Source organism: Nelumbo nucifera, chromosome 6 (assembly GCF_055504915.1).
Source record: "Nelumbo nucifera cultivar China Antique chromosome 6, China Antique-T2T, whole genome shotgun sequence".
In the NCBI taxonomy this organism is placed as follows: Eukaryota; Viridiplantae; Streptophyta; class Magnoliopsida; order Proteales; family Nelumbonaceae; genus Nelumbo; species Nelumbo nucifera.
The window spans coordinates 29153241-29169490 of NC_142654.1; the positions used below are offsets into that span (position 1 = coordinate 29153241).

At 38.9% G+C, this 16250-nt stretch overlaps 1 protein-coding gene across 1 annotated transcript; it reads left to right on the top strand.

Annotated features, from left to right (window-relative positions):
• Window positions 1-4750: 4750 nt before the first annotated feature.
• Window positions 4751-13560, top strand: LOC104598496 (squamosa promoter-binding-like protein 7). Its single transcript, XM_010260590.3, has 3 exons — window positions 4751-5858; window positions 6287-6405; window positions 12653-13560. Exons 1-3 carry the CDS (start codon window positions 5191-5193, stop codon window positions 13105-13107), a joined length of 1242 nt encoding a protein of 413 aa, XP_010258892.1. The 5' UTR covers window positions 4751-5190; the 3' UTR covers window positions 13108-13560.
• The last annotated feature ends 2690 nt before the right edge of the window (window positions 13561-16250 follow it).

Below are 16250 nucleotides of genomic sequence, written 5' to 3' on the forward strand. Positions count from 1 at the left end.
TGGGGGTTGGGGGTTTCACTTCTTTTCATCGCTGCTTTCTGTTTGGTTTTTTTACAGACCAAGGCCAAAGAACCGAATGGGCATCCCAGTAAAAATTGCTCCACTAAGCTAAAGAACCTCCCCCTAAGCCTCCAAGCAAATAAAAAATGGAGCAAGAAGAGAAAAAAAGCTAGTCCTTTGCTTGTCTCCTTCTTCCCCACAACTTGAAATTTAAAAAGAAAAAGGTGGAAGGACCCATGAATGATCAAGACCTCTTAAAATTGCTTGTTTTTCATGGTGTGTCCTATCCAAAAGAAAAATTCAAATGGTGTATCTTACTCAATGATAGACTCCAATTTCAGAGATTGAATTTGGGTTTAAAAATTGAACAAGATGCTCTCTTAAACAATAGTGATGAGAACCACGTTATTATGTTTTGAGGGATTTCTGTTAGGTAGTAGTAGTAGGGAACCCCTTGGTAGGTCTACAATAGGGAAGAATATGCTGCATGTGGATGATGAACTATTCAGAGATTTCAATTCATGAATAATCTCTTTATCCAATTTTATTTATGATGGTTGCTTAATTAATTTCACTACTGGTCTAATTTAAATACTATAAATGATGAAAGCATAAGTTGAAACAAAGAAACAGAGTTCTGAAGAGTTTTCAGAATGCATGTCAACAAAAAAGGAGCCAAAAGAACAATACAAAGTCTTGCTTTGATCTATACTCTTGTATTTTTCTGCAAGGAGCCTTTTGCTTTTGCTTTTTTGATTTGGAGCTCCATGTGTAATTCAAACTCTGCTCCTTCATTCACAGGTGTTCATTTGTTGTACCCATCTTCTGGCTTGATGAGAGGGAGAGAGAGAGAGAGGAGAAGCTGTATTCACATCATGGCAGACCTGCAATCCTCTCTGGGTTTGAGTTGGGATTTACAGAAGTAACAAATGCAGGTGAAGGGAGGGTTCAAATTGTCCAGACCTCCTTAAACAAGCAAACATAGTTGTAGGTGGTCCCATCTCCCAAAGGCCCATGCCCTAAATTCAATACTATCCAATACTTGGAGCCTATTACTCCCCCACTTAAATGAACCAAATGGTCCCCTCCATCTTTTCATTCTTTCCTTGTTTACATTGTCTGTCTCAATAACAGGAACAATGAACAGTTAAAAGTTGGAGAGAGTGAGTTTCACATCTCAATTGCCTCCAACTTTTAAGCAGTAGCTGAGAGGTAGAGAGCTCTTTGTTTACCAGAATAAAAAGGTACACTTCTTGAAAGTAGCCACGTGTCAACACCCCAGTACAAAAGAGAAAGAAAAGCTTCACCCTGCTTTTTAGGAACTTGCATTTATCTCTGCTTTCAAGGTGGATGATGAGAGAGTTTCCGGTTTCCGCCATGCTATGATTTATGAATGCCCACTTCATTTCAGAATTCACAGATTTGATAATTTGATTCCTCCCCCTCACCTCCTCACCCCCCTCCCCCCCTAGACCCATCATATACAAATCTAACCTACAGGCAGGGTACGTTGGTGGAGGAATCTAATGACCGTACACGTGGCATAGAAACAGGGCTGTCAGATTTATCATTGTCTCAGATGGGTCCCACGGGGGGTGGATAGTCCAACTCCAAGCCCAGTCAGTATCCATACATCCATGACATCAGAATCAGTTTCTGTTTTCTTTCCCCCCATCTCAATAGTCCCCACCCACCGTTCCCTGAGAGAGAGAGAGTCTTTTATTGGATGGTTAGGATTTGTGAATCTTGTGATTCGGGACCCACTGGGAAAGTGGGCCCGATGCAGCTTCGAATGCACCATAACCCTTGTGTAGTTGTGTGTGTGTGTGTGTCAGAGCCTCACAATGACTCACTCGTTCGTACAAGGTTGCAGTACCATTTGCTGTAAGTGTAGAAAATGACATTGCTGGACGAGCTTTTTAACTCTTTATGGTCGTCCTACTTTCGTGTCCTTTTACCATTTTACCACAAACATGTCCAACTGCTTGGATTTGGCCACCTCTCTCTTTCTATTTGCACCCTTGCCACTCTCTCTCTCTCTCTCCCCTCTTCCTGTTGAGATTGTTCAACTTTTTAACAAGATGATGATAATGGTCAGTTGGGTTGAAAAGCCCCTGTTTTACTTCTTTTCCTTTGTCCATATTGCCCTTGTTATTCCCTTTATTTACCAAAATGCCATCCTCAAGGCAACTACCCAATTATTCTTTTGGTGATGAAAATGGGATGGGATGGATGTATATGCCCTTGTTAGTTGTCTCTGACCATCCAAAAGGAATGGAATGTGTGGTCGCGATCAATTCAATCCAGTCAACTTTTGCTGTGGGGGAAGGTTTAATGTGGGACCCTCTCAGAGGGGTACGTGTATGGTTAGTATGTCTCTAGGCTGGTTTTACAGTCTGTATGGTATTAAATGAAGGGGTTGAAAAAGAGAGATGCCAATGAAGAAAAGAAAGAAAACTCAGACTTCAAAAAGTTCAAACTATGCCACCACTGTAATTCTGTAACCCAATCCCTCCTCCTCCTCTCTCTCTCTCTCTCTCTCTATTATGAACCATGAATGAATTAAATTCTCTTCATAAACAGTCTATATCTAATCCTACAAACAGTCTATATCTCAGTCCTTTTGACCAAAATAATTAACTAAGCCACCGTCTCCCGGCCGGCCGGTTGAACTCCGGCAACGGTGGGGGTTCTCACTTCTCAGGGAGGTGCTCTGCTGCAGTAAATTTTGATATCCATATTTATTTATAAACTACAAATTGTACCTATCCATGCATAGGCAATGATGTCTATACTCTTAATACATATTTCTGAAAGAAAGAAGAGTTATTGAAATGCTGCTGCTTCTACTTCTTCTTTTATTATATACCTCAGTAATGGCGCCTGAATGATTGAGAACATTGGATGAAGCCATGGGCCAGGTAAGGATTCTAGGGTCCATTCAAGTTTATTGGTTATAGTACCTTGATATCCTCCGTGGGGTCTCTCTCTCCTAGCTATCTTCTGAAAACCCTTTTACATGGAGATGTGACCATTGCAGCACTCAGAGTCAGTCCTCTGGGAGAATTGTTTGTATGGTAGATTTCCAACTGGGAACAGAATTGCTTAGGCAGTTAGGCTAAAAGTCTGGCTTATTGATTTGACAAAATGGAAGATATGTGACAAATAGGGTTGAAACTTGAAAGCTAGTACGTAATTTATTGCACACACACACACTAACAAAGTATTCTTTTAATCACTCAAATTGGTTGGATTGTTGTTTGTATTAGAATGAAATGAATTGGGATTGATGGGGGGATTAGTGATTCTGGGAAATGTACTTGTTTTGAGTGCTCATCTATTTTTGTACGTGTATAGCTATTAAGTTGGATCACCGTTCCCTAACTTCCATCCATCCCTTGATTATTAATGTAAAGTTCTGGGGTGTACGGGAGATTTAAAAGGTGGGGATGATGGGGAACTGAGCTAGTTATGGGTCCATCAGAATTACAATATTTGGGAAGAAAATCAAATTGAACTCCAATCCAATCCAATTCAACTGCCTTAACGAGAGACCCCATTTGTGGGTTAAGTCAGAATTCAGGTTTCTAATGCAGCTTTAGGCTGTCAACACCCAAAGAATGAATATTCTCGAGTAAGGACATGGCCTTTCCTTGTTGGCCCTTTGCTTCTGCAATAATTTGCAACCTACCGAACATGTCTTACCTCTGGCCTTCAACTCTGCTCAGCATTTTGTTGCACATGGTGGGGATGAGGTGGGACACTACATATAGGTGGAGTCTCTTTCTCTCTCTCTCCATATCTAGAGAGATATGAATAGAATTTAGCTGTTCTGGCCACCCATTTGCATGAAATTCAATTCCCATCCATACAACCTTCTTTTCATGGATGGAGTTGCCATTGTCTAGAGATTGCATGAGATACCAACATCCCCCCATCCACCACATTTATGACTCTGTCCATGTTCTCAAGGAAAGCCCATCTTCAAATTTCACTGTTGATGAATTGGGTGTATTGAATTGCATTTGGCTTATATGAAATGAAATAAATACAGTAGCTAGAGCTTATCCAAAGTAGGATGGTGTTAGGTTAGGTATGCTGCTGACTTGGTATCAGGGGAGCATAGAGTGAGATTCAAGGTACATACACACATAATACATACGTTTTGATACTTCTATCTTTTTTTTTAGCTACTTCTTTGTTTTCTAGTGTAGCTAATTAGGGTTTGCATGCTGGGTTTTAGGGTTCAGCAGCTTACTGGTTACTGCATGAGTTGTCTGTTGTCACTTGTCGCCACCCTTCTTCTTGCACTCAGACCCAGTGTGATTAGTTGATTCATCAACAAGAGCATATAAGGAAATGGAGAAGATTACACAGAATTAAAGATTACACTGAATTAAAAAAGATAAAAAAATGAGAAAAAAAGATTGAACTGGCAAGGATTTGATATCGGATATAAACTTTTCAGAAACATGAAGAGGTGGGGGCGCTCTTAATGCCAACCCTGCCCTCTTCTTTCTTGTGTCTTGTCATCTCATATCTACTCTATCTATCCCCTCTCCACTCATCCATCTCTCTCTCTCTCTCTCTCTCTCTCCACTCATCCATTTCTCTCTCTCTCTCTTCTCTCAGTTCTGTCTTCTGACTGACTTTCTCTACTCTCTCCTGATTTCTCTTTCCATCAAATAACTTCAGTCCACGTGTCGGGCCACATTTATCACCCTTCCCCAGCTTCCCCACGAGACTTCTCAGCACTACTGTATTCATCTCATTTCCAGTCCACTCGCATGCACACTCATCTCATCTTTTCTCTCTCTCTGTCTGTCACTGCAGCGTTTTCTCCATTCTCTCAGACACTTCATGCCCATTGGACCATAACAGAGAACGAGACCCTTCTCTGTGAACCCCTCTCTCTCTCTCTCTCTCTCTGCAGCTTTTATCTTAATAGGATTACCCATTGGAGGAGAACAGGCGAACAGCGAAGTAGTGAATGCCATACTGGTATCTATCTCTTTACGCGCACACACACGCACAGTTTCTACTTTCATAAAAGCAACAAACAGATCTCCACCAATAGACAGTACTACAGCAGTCCCGTAGTAGTAAAGAAAGGAAAAAGGAATCAGCACGACGACTCGCGAGAAGGGAAGCCCATAAAAGATATAGGGTGAGGGAGAGAGAGAGAGAAGGATGGAAAATGGAGGGAACGGATTCAGTAGCAATGGCGGTGGTGGTGGTGGTGGTGGCGGAGGTAGAGGGCAGAATGGTAATAACGTGAACCACTCGTGGGATTTTTGGGAGCTGGGGACGTCTAGGTTCGACTGGAGCAACTCTTTCAACGAAGACGCTGTAACTACTGCAACGACGACGACAACTACAGCTGCGGCAGCGCATGCTATCATGTTTCCTCACCAGGGGGACAATGCGCACCACCACCAATACCCGTCCCTGTACGCAGCGGCGGGCTCCCACATCCACCCCGATCCTCACCTCACCTGCTTGAAGCTGGGAAAGCGACATTACTTCGAAGACGGCACCCCGTTCGGGGAGAGAAACGTCGCCGCCGGCTTCCCCATTGAGAAGAGGGGCAGATCATATGGTGTCGGTGTCGGTGTCGGTGTAGGTGTCGGTGTCGGCGTTGGCGGTCCCTCGTCCTCGGCAGCCGCGGCGGCCACGATGGGGGCAGCTGGGATGGGATCGACAGTGGCGGTGCCGAGGTGTCAGGTGGAAGGTTGCCATGTAGCGCTCGTGAATGCCAAGGATTATCACCGGAGACACAAGGTGTGTGAGATGCACTCCAAGGCTCCCAAGGTGGTGGTGCTCGGGATCGAGCAGCGCTTTTGTCAGCAGTGCAGCAGGTTCGTAGGTTTAGTTTTCTTCTTGATTTTTTCTCGATTCCTTTCTTTCCCTTTCATCATTCATCCCTCCCCGGCGCTTCTTAGATGTGTCTGCACCTTGGATGCAACCTTGCAATGGACTAGTAGATGACTTCTAATGTCCAATTCTCGGAATCAGGGTCACTCTTCTCTCACCCTGGCGAACTTTACACTGATCACTGCTCGCTTTGTGCTTTCTGTTTCGACACATGAGATGTTTTAGCAATCTGAAACACTAATTCTTGATCTATCTTTTTCTCTCCTTTTAAATGGGTTTCTCGGGTTAGCTTTTAATTTTCAAGATGGTTAAGTGTTTTTTTTTTTTCTGATTTGTTTTGTTCTTTAATTGTTACTATTACCATAACAGTCTGGAATGAGTTCTTTGGAATTTGTGTTGGGGTTTGCTGTAGGTTTCATGTAGTATCAGAGTTCGACGACTCAAAGAGGAGCTGCAGGAGGAGATTAGCAGGTCATAATGAGCGGAGAAGGAAGAGCTCTAACGATCCTATTTCGAGGAACCAATCTCAAGGTATACTTCTTTTTTCTTTTCTTTTTTTTTTTTTTTGATAGATTTCCTTTTCGCCCCTCCTTTTTTAGTTTATTATACTTCGGTAGTATGTACTATTTTGTTTGTTCAACTTCTACGCTATCTGGGAGTTTGTAATTTTCTCATCGATTTCATTATATCTATACTTATCAGTTCCTTTGTATGATATTACTCCAAATTCTTTGGGATCTACCATAATTCATTTTCTTAGTGTTATGTCCCAGTTTTTTGTTTATTTCTGTTGTGAACATTCTGCTTTTCAATTGCATATACGATACCAAATTGGGCAGTTTGCTACTATAATAATGAAAATGTGATAGAACTTGCCATTTATTTGAGACTAGTATTAGCCATTAGTTTATTGTGCTTGTAGATACTGAACAAATCTTTGCAAACTTGAAGTAGATTATGATAAACTAGTTGTCTCTTGATATCAATGATCCAGTCTCAGTATTTTAGTTCCTTAACATAAGATGATTTCAAGAAAGTATTCTGTATTAATAGTGGGTCTAACTTTCTTCATTCAATGGATTTACAGTTTAAAGCATGAGTTTTAGGCTGAGGATAAGGATTTCAAGTGTAGTTTAACTGATTAAAATACTTGGCCATGCTTCATTGAGCAAGCCTTAGTTTCGTATGTGCACATATTCCTAGCATTGCACATAACTTTATTCCACCCTAATAAGTTAGAACAGTAATTAATGGGAGGTCGCATTTTAAAACCCTATGCTAGTAATACTCATCTTTGTATCTTATGTCTATATTCTTTGCGGTTGATGCTTATTGAATTTCTTACTCAGCAGACTATTTGAGTTTTCCTGGTCACTAGAATGTTGCTTATACTTGAGTTTGTTGCTTAATTTCTTGAAAGATTCAACCCAAAGTTCTTTTAGATAAAAAGTGGATCCAAGGAATCGAGTTATAAATTTGGCATTGGAAAAAAAAGATGTAAAACTTTTTATCCAACTGCACTTTTATTCTTTTAAAATGCAAACCATCACATGCAAATCCATTGTTTAGTATCCTATATCATAAAAAGTGTAGTACATTTCCTGGAAATAGTAGTTATTTTCCTGTTAGCTAGGGGTGCAACTTGGGCTGGTTGGTTTCGGTAACCCAGGCCTAACCCCAAAGATGCACAAATCAGGCTGAGATGTCAGGCCCAAGACAAACCCGAGGTTAACCCAACACAACTTGGCTCAGGTTAGTTGGGTTTGAAAGAATTTATGGATACATTTACATGGTCATTTTTCCTTGGGCTTTGTAGCCCAACTTAAAGAGTGTCATTGAACGAAAATATGTACAAATTTCATTTAGAAATTTTCATATACATGTATGTATACTAGAAAAAAAAAAAAGATGTCTATATACAACTATAATGCATGTGTATATGTGTTTGTTTGGGCAGGCTTAGGTTGGATTGGACACCTGGGTTGAGTTGTGCCGGGCTAGGATAGGGCACGGGCTACCTGAGGATTCAACCCAAGCCTAACCCAAGTTTAGGCTAGGCCTGAGTTTTTTGGCCCAAGCCCAGCCCACAGCCCAAAAAAAATGTAGGCCTAACCGCCTAGCCCATGCAAAAACTAGTTTTGGGTCGGGTTTGGCCCACCCAAGTTGCATCCCTACTGTTAGTAGAGTCAGTTAATAAAAATCTCGACTCCATGGGTTATACAATATGCTGATGGAAAGTGATTAGTCGTTCGAACATGTTTTAATTATGTTAAATTTTCATCAAACTGTCTTAAGTTCTTTGGTTCTTCATTTCCATGTGGAAGAGGCTAGGGGACTAAAGAGTATTGTGAGTATTCTATGATAGAGTGTCATTGTTTTGTTGTTTGGATGAAGTACTTGTCTAGTGCAGATAGAATTTTGTGTACACCAAAATTGGTGGGCTAAGAGATAGATGTGGTTCTTGTTTGTCTAATTTGCATATTTTGCCCTATAAATGCTTAATATAAATCTTCTGTTATACTAATCAAGGAAAAGGGACAATCTCTATTTCTGGTGGTTGATGTAGATACCATGCAATGCTTCTGTGTCTAAAACTGTAAGAGTAGCTTGAATATATGTTGTTCCTCTTGTCTCACAATTTCTTTGAATTGAAAGTACATTCAACGTGAAATTTGGAATATTACGTAACAAGTAAGTTTCAAAGTATCGATACGATATGCCCTGTATTGGGTGTATTGTATCATATCTTTGGGTCCCCGATACACCTGCTTACAGGTGTTTTCTTTTATGATATTGACTCGCTCAGTTCATGTTTCGTTAGATGAATGCATTCAGATTGTTCAAAAGTTTTAATAAATTGGTAAATGACCAATTTTAGAAACTTGATACAAAAGAATGATTGCCTTAACAATTCACTTTTGTTGTCTGTTTCCTAATTAAAGTTACCTGTTTAATTAAGAAATTAATTCCATGCTTTTAAGTGGAAAAATTGCATTAGTAGTGAAGAAAGTAAAATGGAAGTATTAGAATGTTGGTTAGCACAACATATGAAATACAGATTTGGCAATTGTATGAATGGGAGATTCCTTTTTTTGGGTAAGAGAATGGGAAGTACTTTGAAAGCCGTTGTTATGTTGCTGGCTAAGATTCATAATCTATATTAAGAAAGAGAATGAAGAGAATGTTGCCCATTGGAGGTACTTTGAAAGCCATTGTTATGTTCATTTATAGTGCTGCATTGTTATGTGCATTTATAGTGCTGCATGGTTGCATATCAGTGTGGTTCAGTGCTGGTGATGTTGCATTGAGTATGATTTTGGAGGATCAGGAATTAAAATCCAATAGATGAAGATAGGGTGTGAATGTTGAGATGGATTAATGGCATATTTTTGAAGAATAATATTGGAAAAAATTGCATTTCTGTGAATGTATGGATGACATCAATAGGTGACAAAGTAAGGAATGTAAAAGAAGTTTTGGTATAATATTAGAAATAATTGCTTTTGCCTAGATGGGTATCCATTCTCCTGGATGGGTGCCTTTTTTGTATAATCATGTTGTTAGGCTATTCTGCTCACCAAGGGTGCAATGATGTAAGTTTGAGAGGTTGTACTTATTTTGGATGTGTATGTGCATTTGTAACATGGTCACTGAGGTGCAATGATTTAGGGTGGTACAAGCTCACATGGAATAGACTGGAGTGCATATTAGAAAAACCAAGCTTTGTTTTACATATTTAATATATTTGTATTTACATTGAAGAGTTTACAGCACTGGGAATTTCTTAATGCAATGGTAAAATTTCAGGTTGGCATGTGTGAGAACATGTGTTGTAGTCATGGTTCAAAGTATTGATATACCTTTGTGTATTGGCAGGGTTGTATCGGTGCTTTAACCATGCACTTTTTATTTTTTTTAGTTTTTTTTTCAAAATTTCATTTTAATATTATTTAATAAATAAATGGGTTCCTGAAAACACCTTTAAACAGGTGTATCGGAACCCTTCTGATATGATATGATATGGGCATATCATATCAATACTCGAACCTTGGTTGTAGTTTGAGAATGGCCACTTTGTCCTAAGGTAAAAAATTACAAAGGTTTCGTTTGCATCCAGCTTTATCACTGGGTAAAGGTGTTCAATAGTTCACAACATCTTAGTCTCTATTTCCATGATACCAGTAGTAGTTATCTTCTATGTTCTTAGTTTCTATGCAGTTTTGGTTTTCCTCAAATTTGTATTTTCACACCTTTGCATTCTTCTTTATTTTTAGTTCCAAATTGAAAGGTCGCAAGTGTTAATTTCATTATAGTTGGGATATGGCTTAGATGATGATGATATAAAGGAGGCAAGAACATCTTAAGTTGTATATGGTAATTGGTTTGTATTAATTTGGAGACCCGACTAGAGAGTAAACAATGTGAGCGATGGTTGAAAATTGAAATGGATTTCACTGATAAAATACACTGCATCATTGTTCAATTCTTCTTTGAGAGTGTAACATGGAGATAGTAACCATGGTAATCTTTGAGGATATGGATTCAAATAAAATGTTATAGGACTTATCAACTTTAATACCTTTTATGAAATAAAAAATGTGGTTTTTGCTCCCCTGTCCTCCATTTTTTTGGGCTAATTACAAATACCTTTTGTAAGAGGGTAGAGGTGCGAAACATGTAATAGAATAAGGAGAATGCAAATTGGGAATTAAGACATGAGTTGTGGAAGATGAGAGAGTTGCAAACATGGGGGGTTCCCAAGGATGAGTAAGTTTACTGTTGTGAATGGTGAGTATAAGCAGAGAGACTATGTGAGTTTTGAACTACAATTGGTGCTTAGGTTGCAAATGAGTATGCGAAAATCTTCCGAATCAAGAAAATGACAGAGATTCTTTTTCTAACAAGATCTAAGATTTCATTAACTATAAAAAGGGAAGGTTTGTCTCATTCAAGGCATTCTATATCCATTCCACCATTCTTGCACTCAGAACTTTGGTCCTCAAGCTCACTCTATCTCCTGAGACATTCAGAACTGTTCGGACCACAATAACTACTCTAGTAGCCTATACCTTGCATGGGGTTCCCAATAACAACAAATATCTACCCTAGGTTTCCAAATTGCTCTTCCGTCTCTACTTACCTCAAGTTATTAATGATTATTGATACTCTTACTTTGTCAAGTAGTATGCTATCACATGATATATTTAGACTTTCATAATAACAATTTTAACTTTGTGAATTTTAGGATGCCTTCAAACTTCCTTAAAGACCAAGCTACCCTTTTGAGTGCTTTGTTTGTACACTTGAGATTAATAGTTGCATTTTTAGTTATTTGTCTGTAGGACATTTAGTGCAAGTGAAATTGACATTGAAACCAAGTAGATTGAAGTTGATGAGTTTATAATTATTTATTTATTTTTTGGTTTTTTGAAAAATAAAATTGTGGGGGCAATATATGCCTGATAATTTAATAAAACTTATCCGGATAATTTACTTGATGAACTTGCAGCAGGAGCTTTGTTTTGAGGATGGTTTTTGTTCGATATATTTGTGCCTTTGTGTCATACTTGCTAGTATTAAGTGCATCACGTATTGTATTTGATTGCATTTTTTTTTGAGGCAAACCAAAGCAAATCATTAAAAAGAGTACTCAGATAAAATCAGATAATGAATAAAAGTCCAAGAAGAAGAACAAGTTTTAGTGCTTTGGATTGTACAACCATATCTTGCTATTCTATGTGCAACAGAGTTGGAGAGGCGAGAGTGCTGAATTACTTTCACGAGTCATACATGCAACATATTGCTGGATAATTCCATACTTGTGCAGTGTTTACATATTGCTGGATAATTACTTTCACTGCTTTTGGGTGTTTCTGTTTTCTTTTATTTTTTCCCCTTTTTGGTTTCTAGTTAAATATTAGGTACACGTGGCCTGATAAAAGAAACTGCTATTCATGGAAGTGACATGAGATGCAGATATATCCTCTGGACAAAATACCGCATCCGCATCCAATTCTAACTTATTTTCTTCCATGAGTTTTGGCTTTGATCTCAAATTACAGGGAATAAAAAGTTTGTCCAAGGTATTACTAATATGAGGAGGAATTTAAGTAATGTTTTTGGAGGCTTTATTTTCTACTCAGCATTTCTACATATTTTATTCATCTCTCTTTCCTGCAAGAGTTTCTGCTTGAACTACCACCATACTATACTTGCCCATACTTCAATCATGGTTTTTACTTTTATCTATTTGTGGCCATTTAGCAGCAAAGGAATTTGGTTTTTCAACTTTAACATCTATTTAATTCACTATTGGTCTCTGTACCCCACAACTATTAATTATAGGGGTGATCTTGGGTTGGGCCTGGCTTTGGGTGTATGTCATTAAATACATTATGTTTATTATTATTGTATATATCTTTATATCATATGATATGCAATATATGTATAGAATGAAACTAGAGAAGCATTAAATGCAAAATTAAGTCTGTGGACAAAACAAGAGGGTTTTAATCTAGACACTGTGACCTCCTGTTACCTTAGTTCAATGATTAATAACAAAGGAGAGATTGAGGATCTTGCCCATAACTAATTGGGTTCTGGTATGTGATGGCTGTTATTGTGTGAAGAGTTTATTGCAGTTAAAAGGTGGAATTTTTTATTCTAAAATGTATAAATTTGATTCTTCAGTTATTTTCGGTGCTTGTTCTCTTGACTGCAATGAGAGATTCTGGTGCATTGTATAGAAAATTCTTACATGCAGCGGTGTTGTGTGTAGAGCAAAAATCAATGGGTGGAAGATTCTCATGCATATCATCGTCGACAGGGCGTGCTCTCTCTCTTCTGTCATCCAAATCTTCCTCCTGGGTTTCTCCATCTGACCTCTCCTCTCGGTCCAGTGCTGCACTTCGGGAACTGATTGCAGAGAATCGGGCAGCCATTCTGGCCAGGCAGCTCATCTTTGATCGAACCTGGCATCACCATGCCGCGATGGATGAGTTGGGTGGCACCCAACAACCAGGACTGGTGTCTCAAATGTCTCACCAAACCCAAGCATTCCCCGAGTCAACCGAGTGGGACAGATTCCAGGACACTGGTGCACACGTGACACTAGACCTCATGCAGGCACCAAGCTCACCTTTCGGGTTCCTATCAGGAAGAACAAAATCAAAAGAAGAGGAAGACGAGTGCTGTGACATCTGGAAGTCTTTGGAAGGAACCCATGTAGTCTGAAGTCTGAACTGAACTGAAGTTTCTTGAACTCATTCCTCCAAGCATCCTTGTCTGTTGTATTTCCTGAATAATTTGCATTTTCTGAAGTTGGGATCTGATCTGTTACTACAACTGACAATACAGTCATGGTGCAGTGCAAATACAGTACGTGCATAAGGCAGGTGCCATGACATTGCATGCGGTGGGGATTGTAAATGCTCGATCACTGCATGAACAAAGGGATGTGGGAGCTGGGATTGCAACCTAAATAAGTTGGTCGTTATGGCATGTTGGCATCCCATTAGTTTTCCTTTCTGTACGTACTTACCTTTCTCTGATGTATAAGTTGATGTGGGGGTGTTGCATGGAAGCACGAAGAGAAACCAGTATGTATATGATGGAGCAATTGATTCGATGGATCCAGTGAGCTACTCAGTATTTAGTCTATTACGGGTTACTTGAGTGGTTGAATCATGAGTGGTTTTTTGATTCTATTATATTGATTTCTTTATGTATTATCACCACCAGTCTGCATTGTTTAGTCCCATGATTAACTCAGACATATCTGACGGACGTCACATAGATTGCTAACTTCCAGGCTCCAAGGATGAATGGACTCCATAAATTTGTTGAATGCATTATCAAATGTAGGGTACACTGCAGAATTCTGAATTCTATTGAAGACTTGCAATAATTCAAAATGTCAAATACCTTCACCCTAAACACCAATAGCATTATGTGCTAACCAGTCGGTCCCTTGATTTGCTTCATGATAGGAATGGATGAAAAATGAATCCGGTCCAATCCAATCCAATCCAATGAATATTTTGGACCATTTTGGATTGGTCCAATTCAATGTCTAGACTGTTCAATCTGTTCAAATTTATTTTGATTTATATTGGTTTCAACCCAAGCCCAGTCCATTAACACCTATATTCCAATATAAATTTAACACAAACTGACCAGGTCCAATCCAAAATCGGTTGATTGACACCCTTAGCCTCGTGTGAGTGTGGCCCGTTAGTCCACACAGCCCTACGAAAGCATCCGTCCCAAGATTTTTGTTGGGCCAGCTGGATCTATATTAGATCTAATTTGAATAACTCCAACTATTTTCAACTTTTACAGCTTACATCTATTTGGGTTTGTCTTTTTTTGTATTCTGGTTTCTGTAACGCCAATAAACCTTTTCATTTCCGCCAATAACTCCTTTGTTTCTTTAATTAGAACAAGTTAGTTTTAAGCCTTTAAACAAAAAATCTTCTTTGTTCTGCCGATATAGCTTCATCAATGACTTACAGAAAACAACTTTGTTTTTATTGCATGAAACTATTTGTTTGTATCTCACCAAACACCAATATATAAACAAAAAGACAAGGGTAATATTTGGCTTGTTAACCTTACGTTTCGCATGTAGGGAGTTGTTAACGTTTTAGAACTAAAACCATATTTCATCTTTTTTTTTTGCTTGATATTCCATAGTTCTCAGAATGGTGAGACAGAGTTATTGGCGTAACAGAAATCAGAATGAAAAAATAGACAATAAAAAATAAAAGCTAACCAGTTCGTATTACGGAAATGGTTGTGCTTCCTTTCTTGTTCTATGCAATGCAATGGTGAGACAAAGGAGATATTGGCGTAACAGAAACCAGTTCGTATTACGAAAATGGTTGTGATTTTCATGTGCTCTGCAATGGTGATTGGGAAGAGTAAGGTCGGTCTCCATCTTCTCTTTGCTTTTTTTATTTTGGAAAAAAAAAAAAAAAACTATACAAAACACACAAGCCGTAAAAGTTGAAAACAGTTGGAATTGTTCAAATTAAATCTGACATCGTTATAGTTTCTCATTTAAACGTTGGGACAAGCAACTGAACTGTGACGTGGATTAATAGATCCAACTGGCCCAATACAAATGTTGGTACGGATGCTTTCGTCCATCCTTGAATGAGCGAAAGTGAAGTCTCCACTCTCCTGGCTCTAGCTTGCGTGGTGTCTGTATGGACCTATGGATTAACACGCAGCTTGAGACTCCTGTGGAAAGTGATTCATTTGCATTTGACAGCAAAAATTCACTCGGGAAAACAATTCTTCTTTTGCATGGGAAAAGAGTGCTTCATTGGTTCTTCTGACCACAAGACGTTGGTTACATCCTGTGCACAAGACATCAGCGACATGTTCAGTCTCCGAAAGTCCGAGAAGAAAGGGTTGAAACTGATTGGGACAGATGGGAGCATGGGCGGTTCATGGAAGGGCTGCACTACGTACCCTTGGAGAGGGATCAAAGACGGTCATATTTCCGGCGAGATGTTAGTGATCGGAGAGAAGAGAGAGGATTTTAGGTTGGCAGCTGTTCATATATACTTAATTAGTAACATCTTGAGTTGGTCATATTGGATCGGGCTGTCTCCATTGAGTTTCTGTTCAAGGTAGATTAAACCAGGTCTGTAGTGGTTTGCATGTCTATACTCTTACAGAGAACATCTCCCTAAGGGCTATGACAACAAATAGTGTAAGAGATGTTCCTTACGTGTTTGTACTAAATGCCATGCGAGAAGCTACTATCTTATCTTGGGTGCTTCTCCCCAAATCAAGTACATATAGTTGGGTAATTGTCAAATTTTCAATGGGCAGGAATATTCTAACCCAAGCCCAATGTAGTTGAAATTCTTCAAATTAAGCAATCCCACATGGCTGTCCCAATCAACACTTGTCGTTGCCGAATAATGGAATAATGAGCTACATTATTGCTTTTGGATCATTAATATATAGAATAAAGTTTCGTCATCATACAAGCCTTATCCCAACTAGGGTCAGCTACATGAATCATGCTTAGCGATTCGGTTTTACTTAATGTTATTCTATTGTTAATATCGATGAATAAAATGTCTTATCTAAGTCTATTAAGGGGAGATTTAATAAATGGAAAATAGTCACCTCTGCATTCATAATATAGGAAAAAAATTGGCTATCTAAATTCAACACTTCCTTGCCACCCCCAATGAAAATTCAACACTTCCTTACATACACTGTTCTTACAACCTCTTGCAATCTTGTATTGCAAATATTTTCTCATGAAATAAAACATACAATTACAGAGAATCGGAGATATTTCCAATGTAAAGCTGTAAAGGCTATTTGAACGGTCATTGCACAGACCAAAGCCA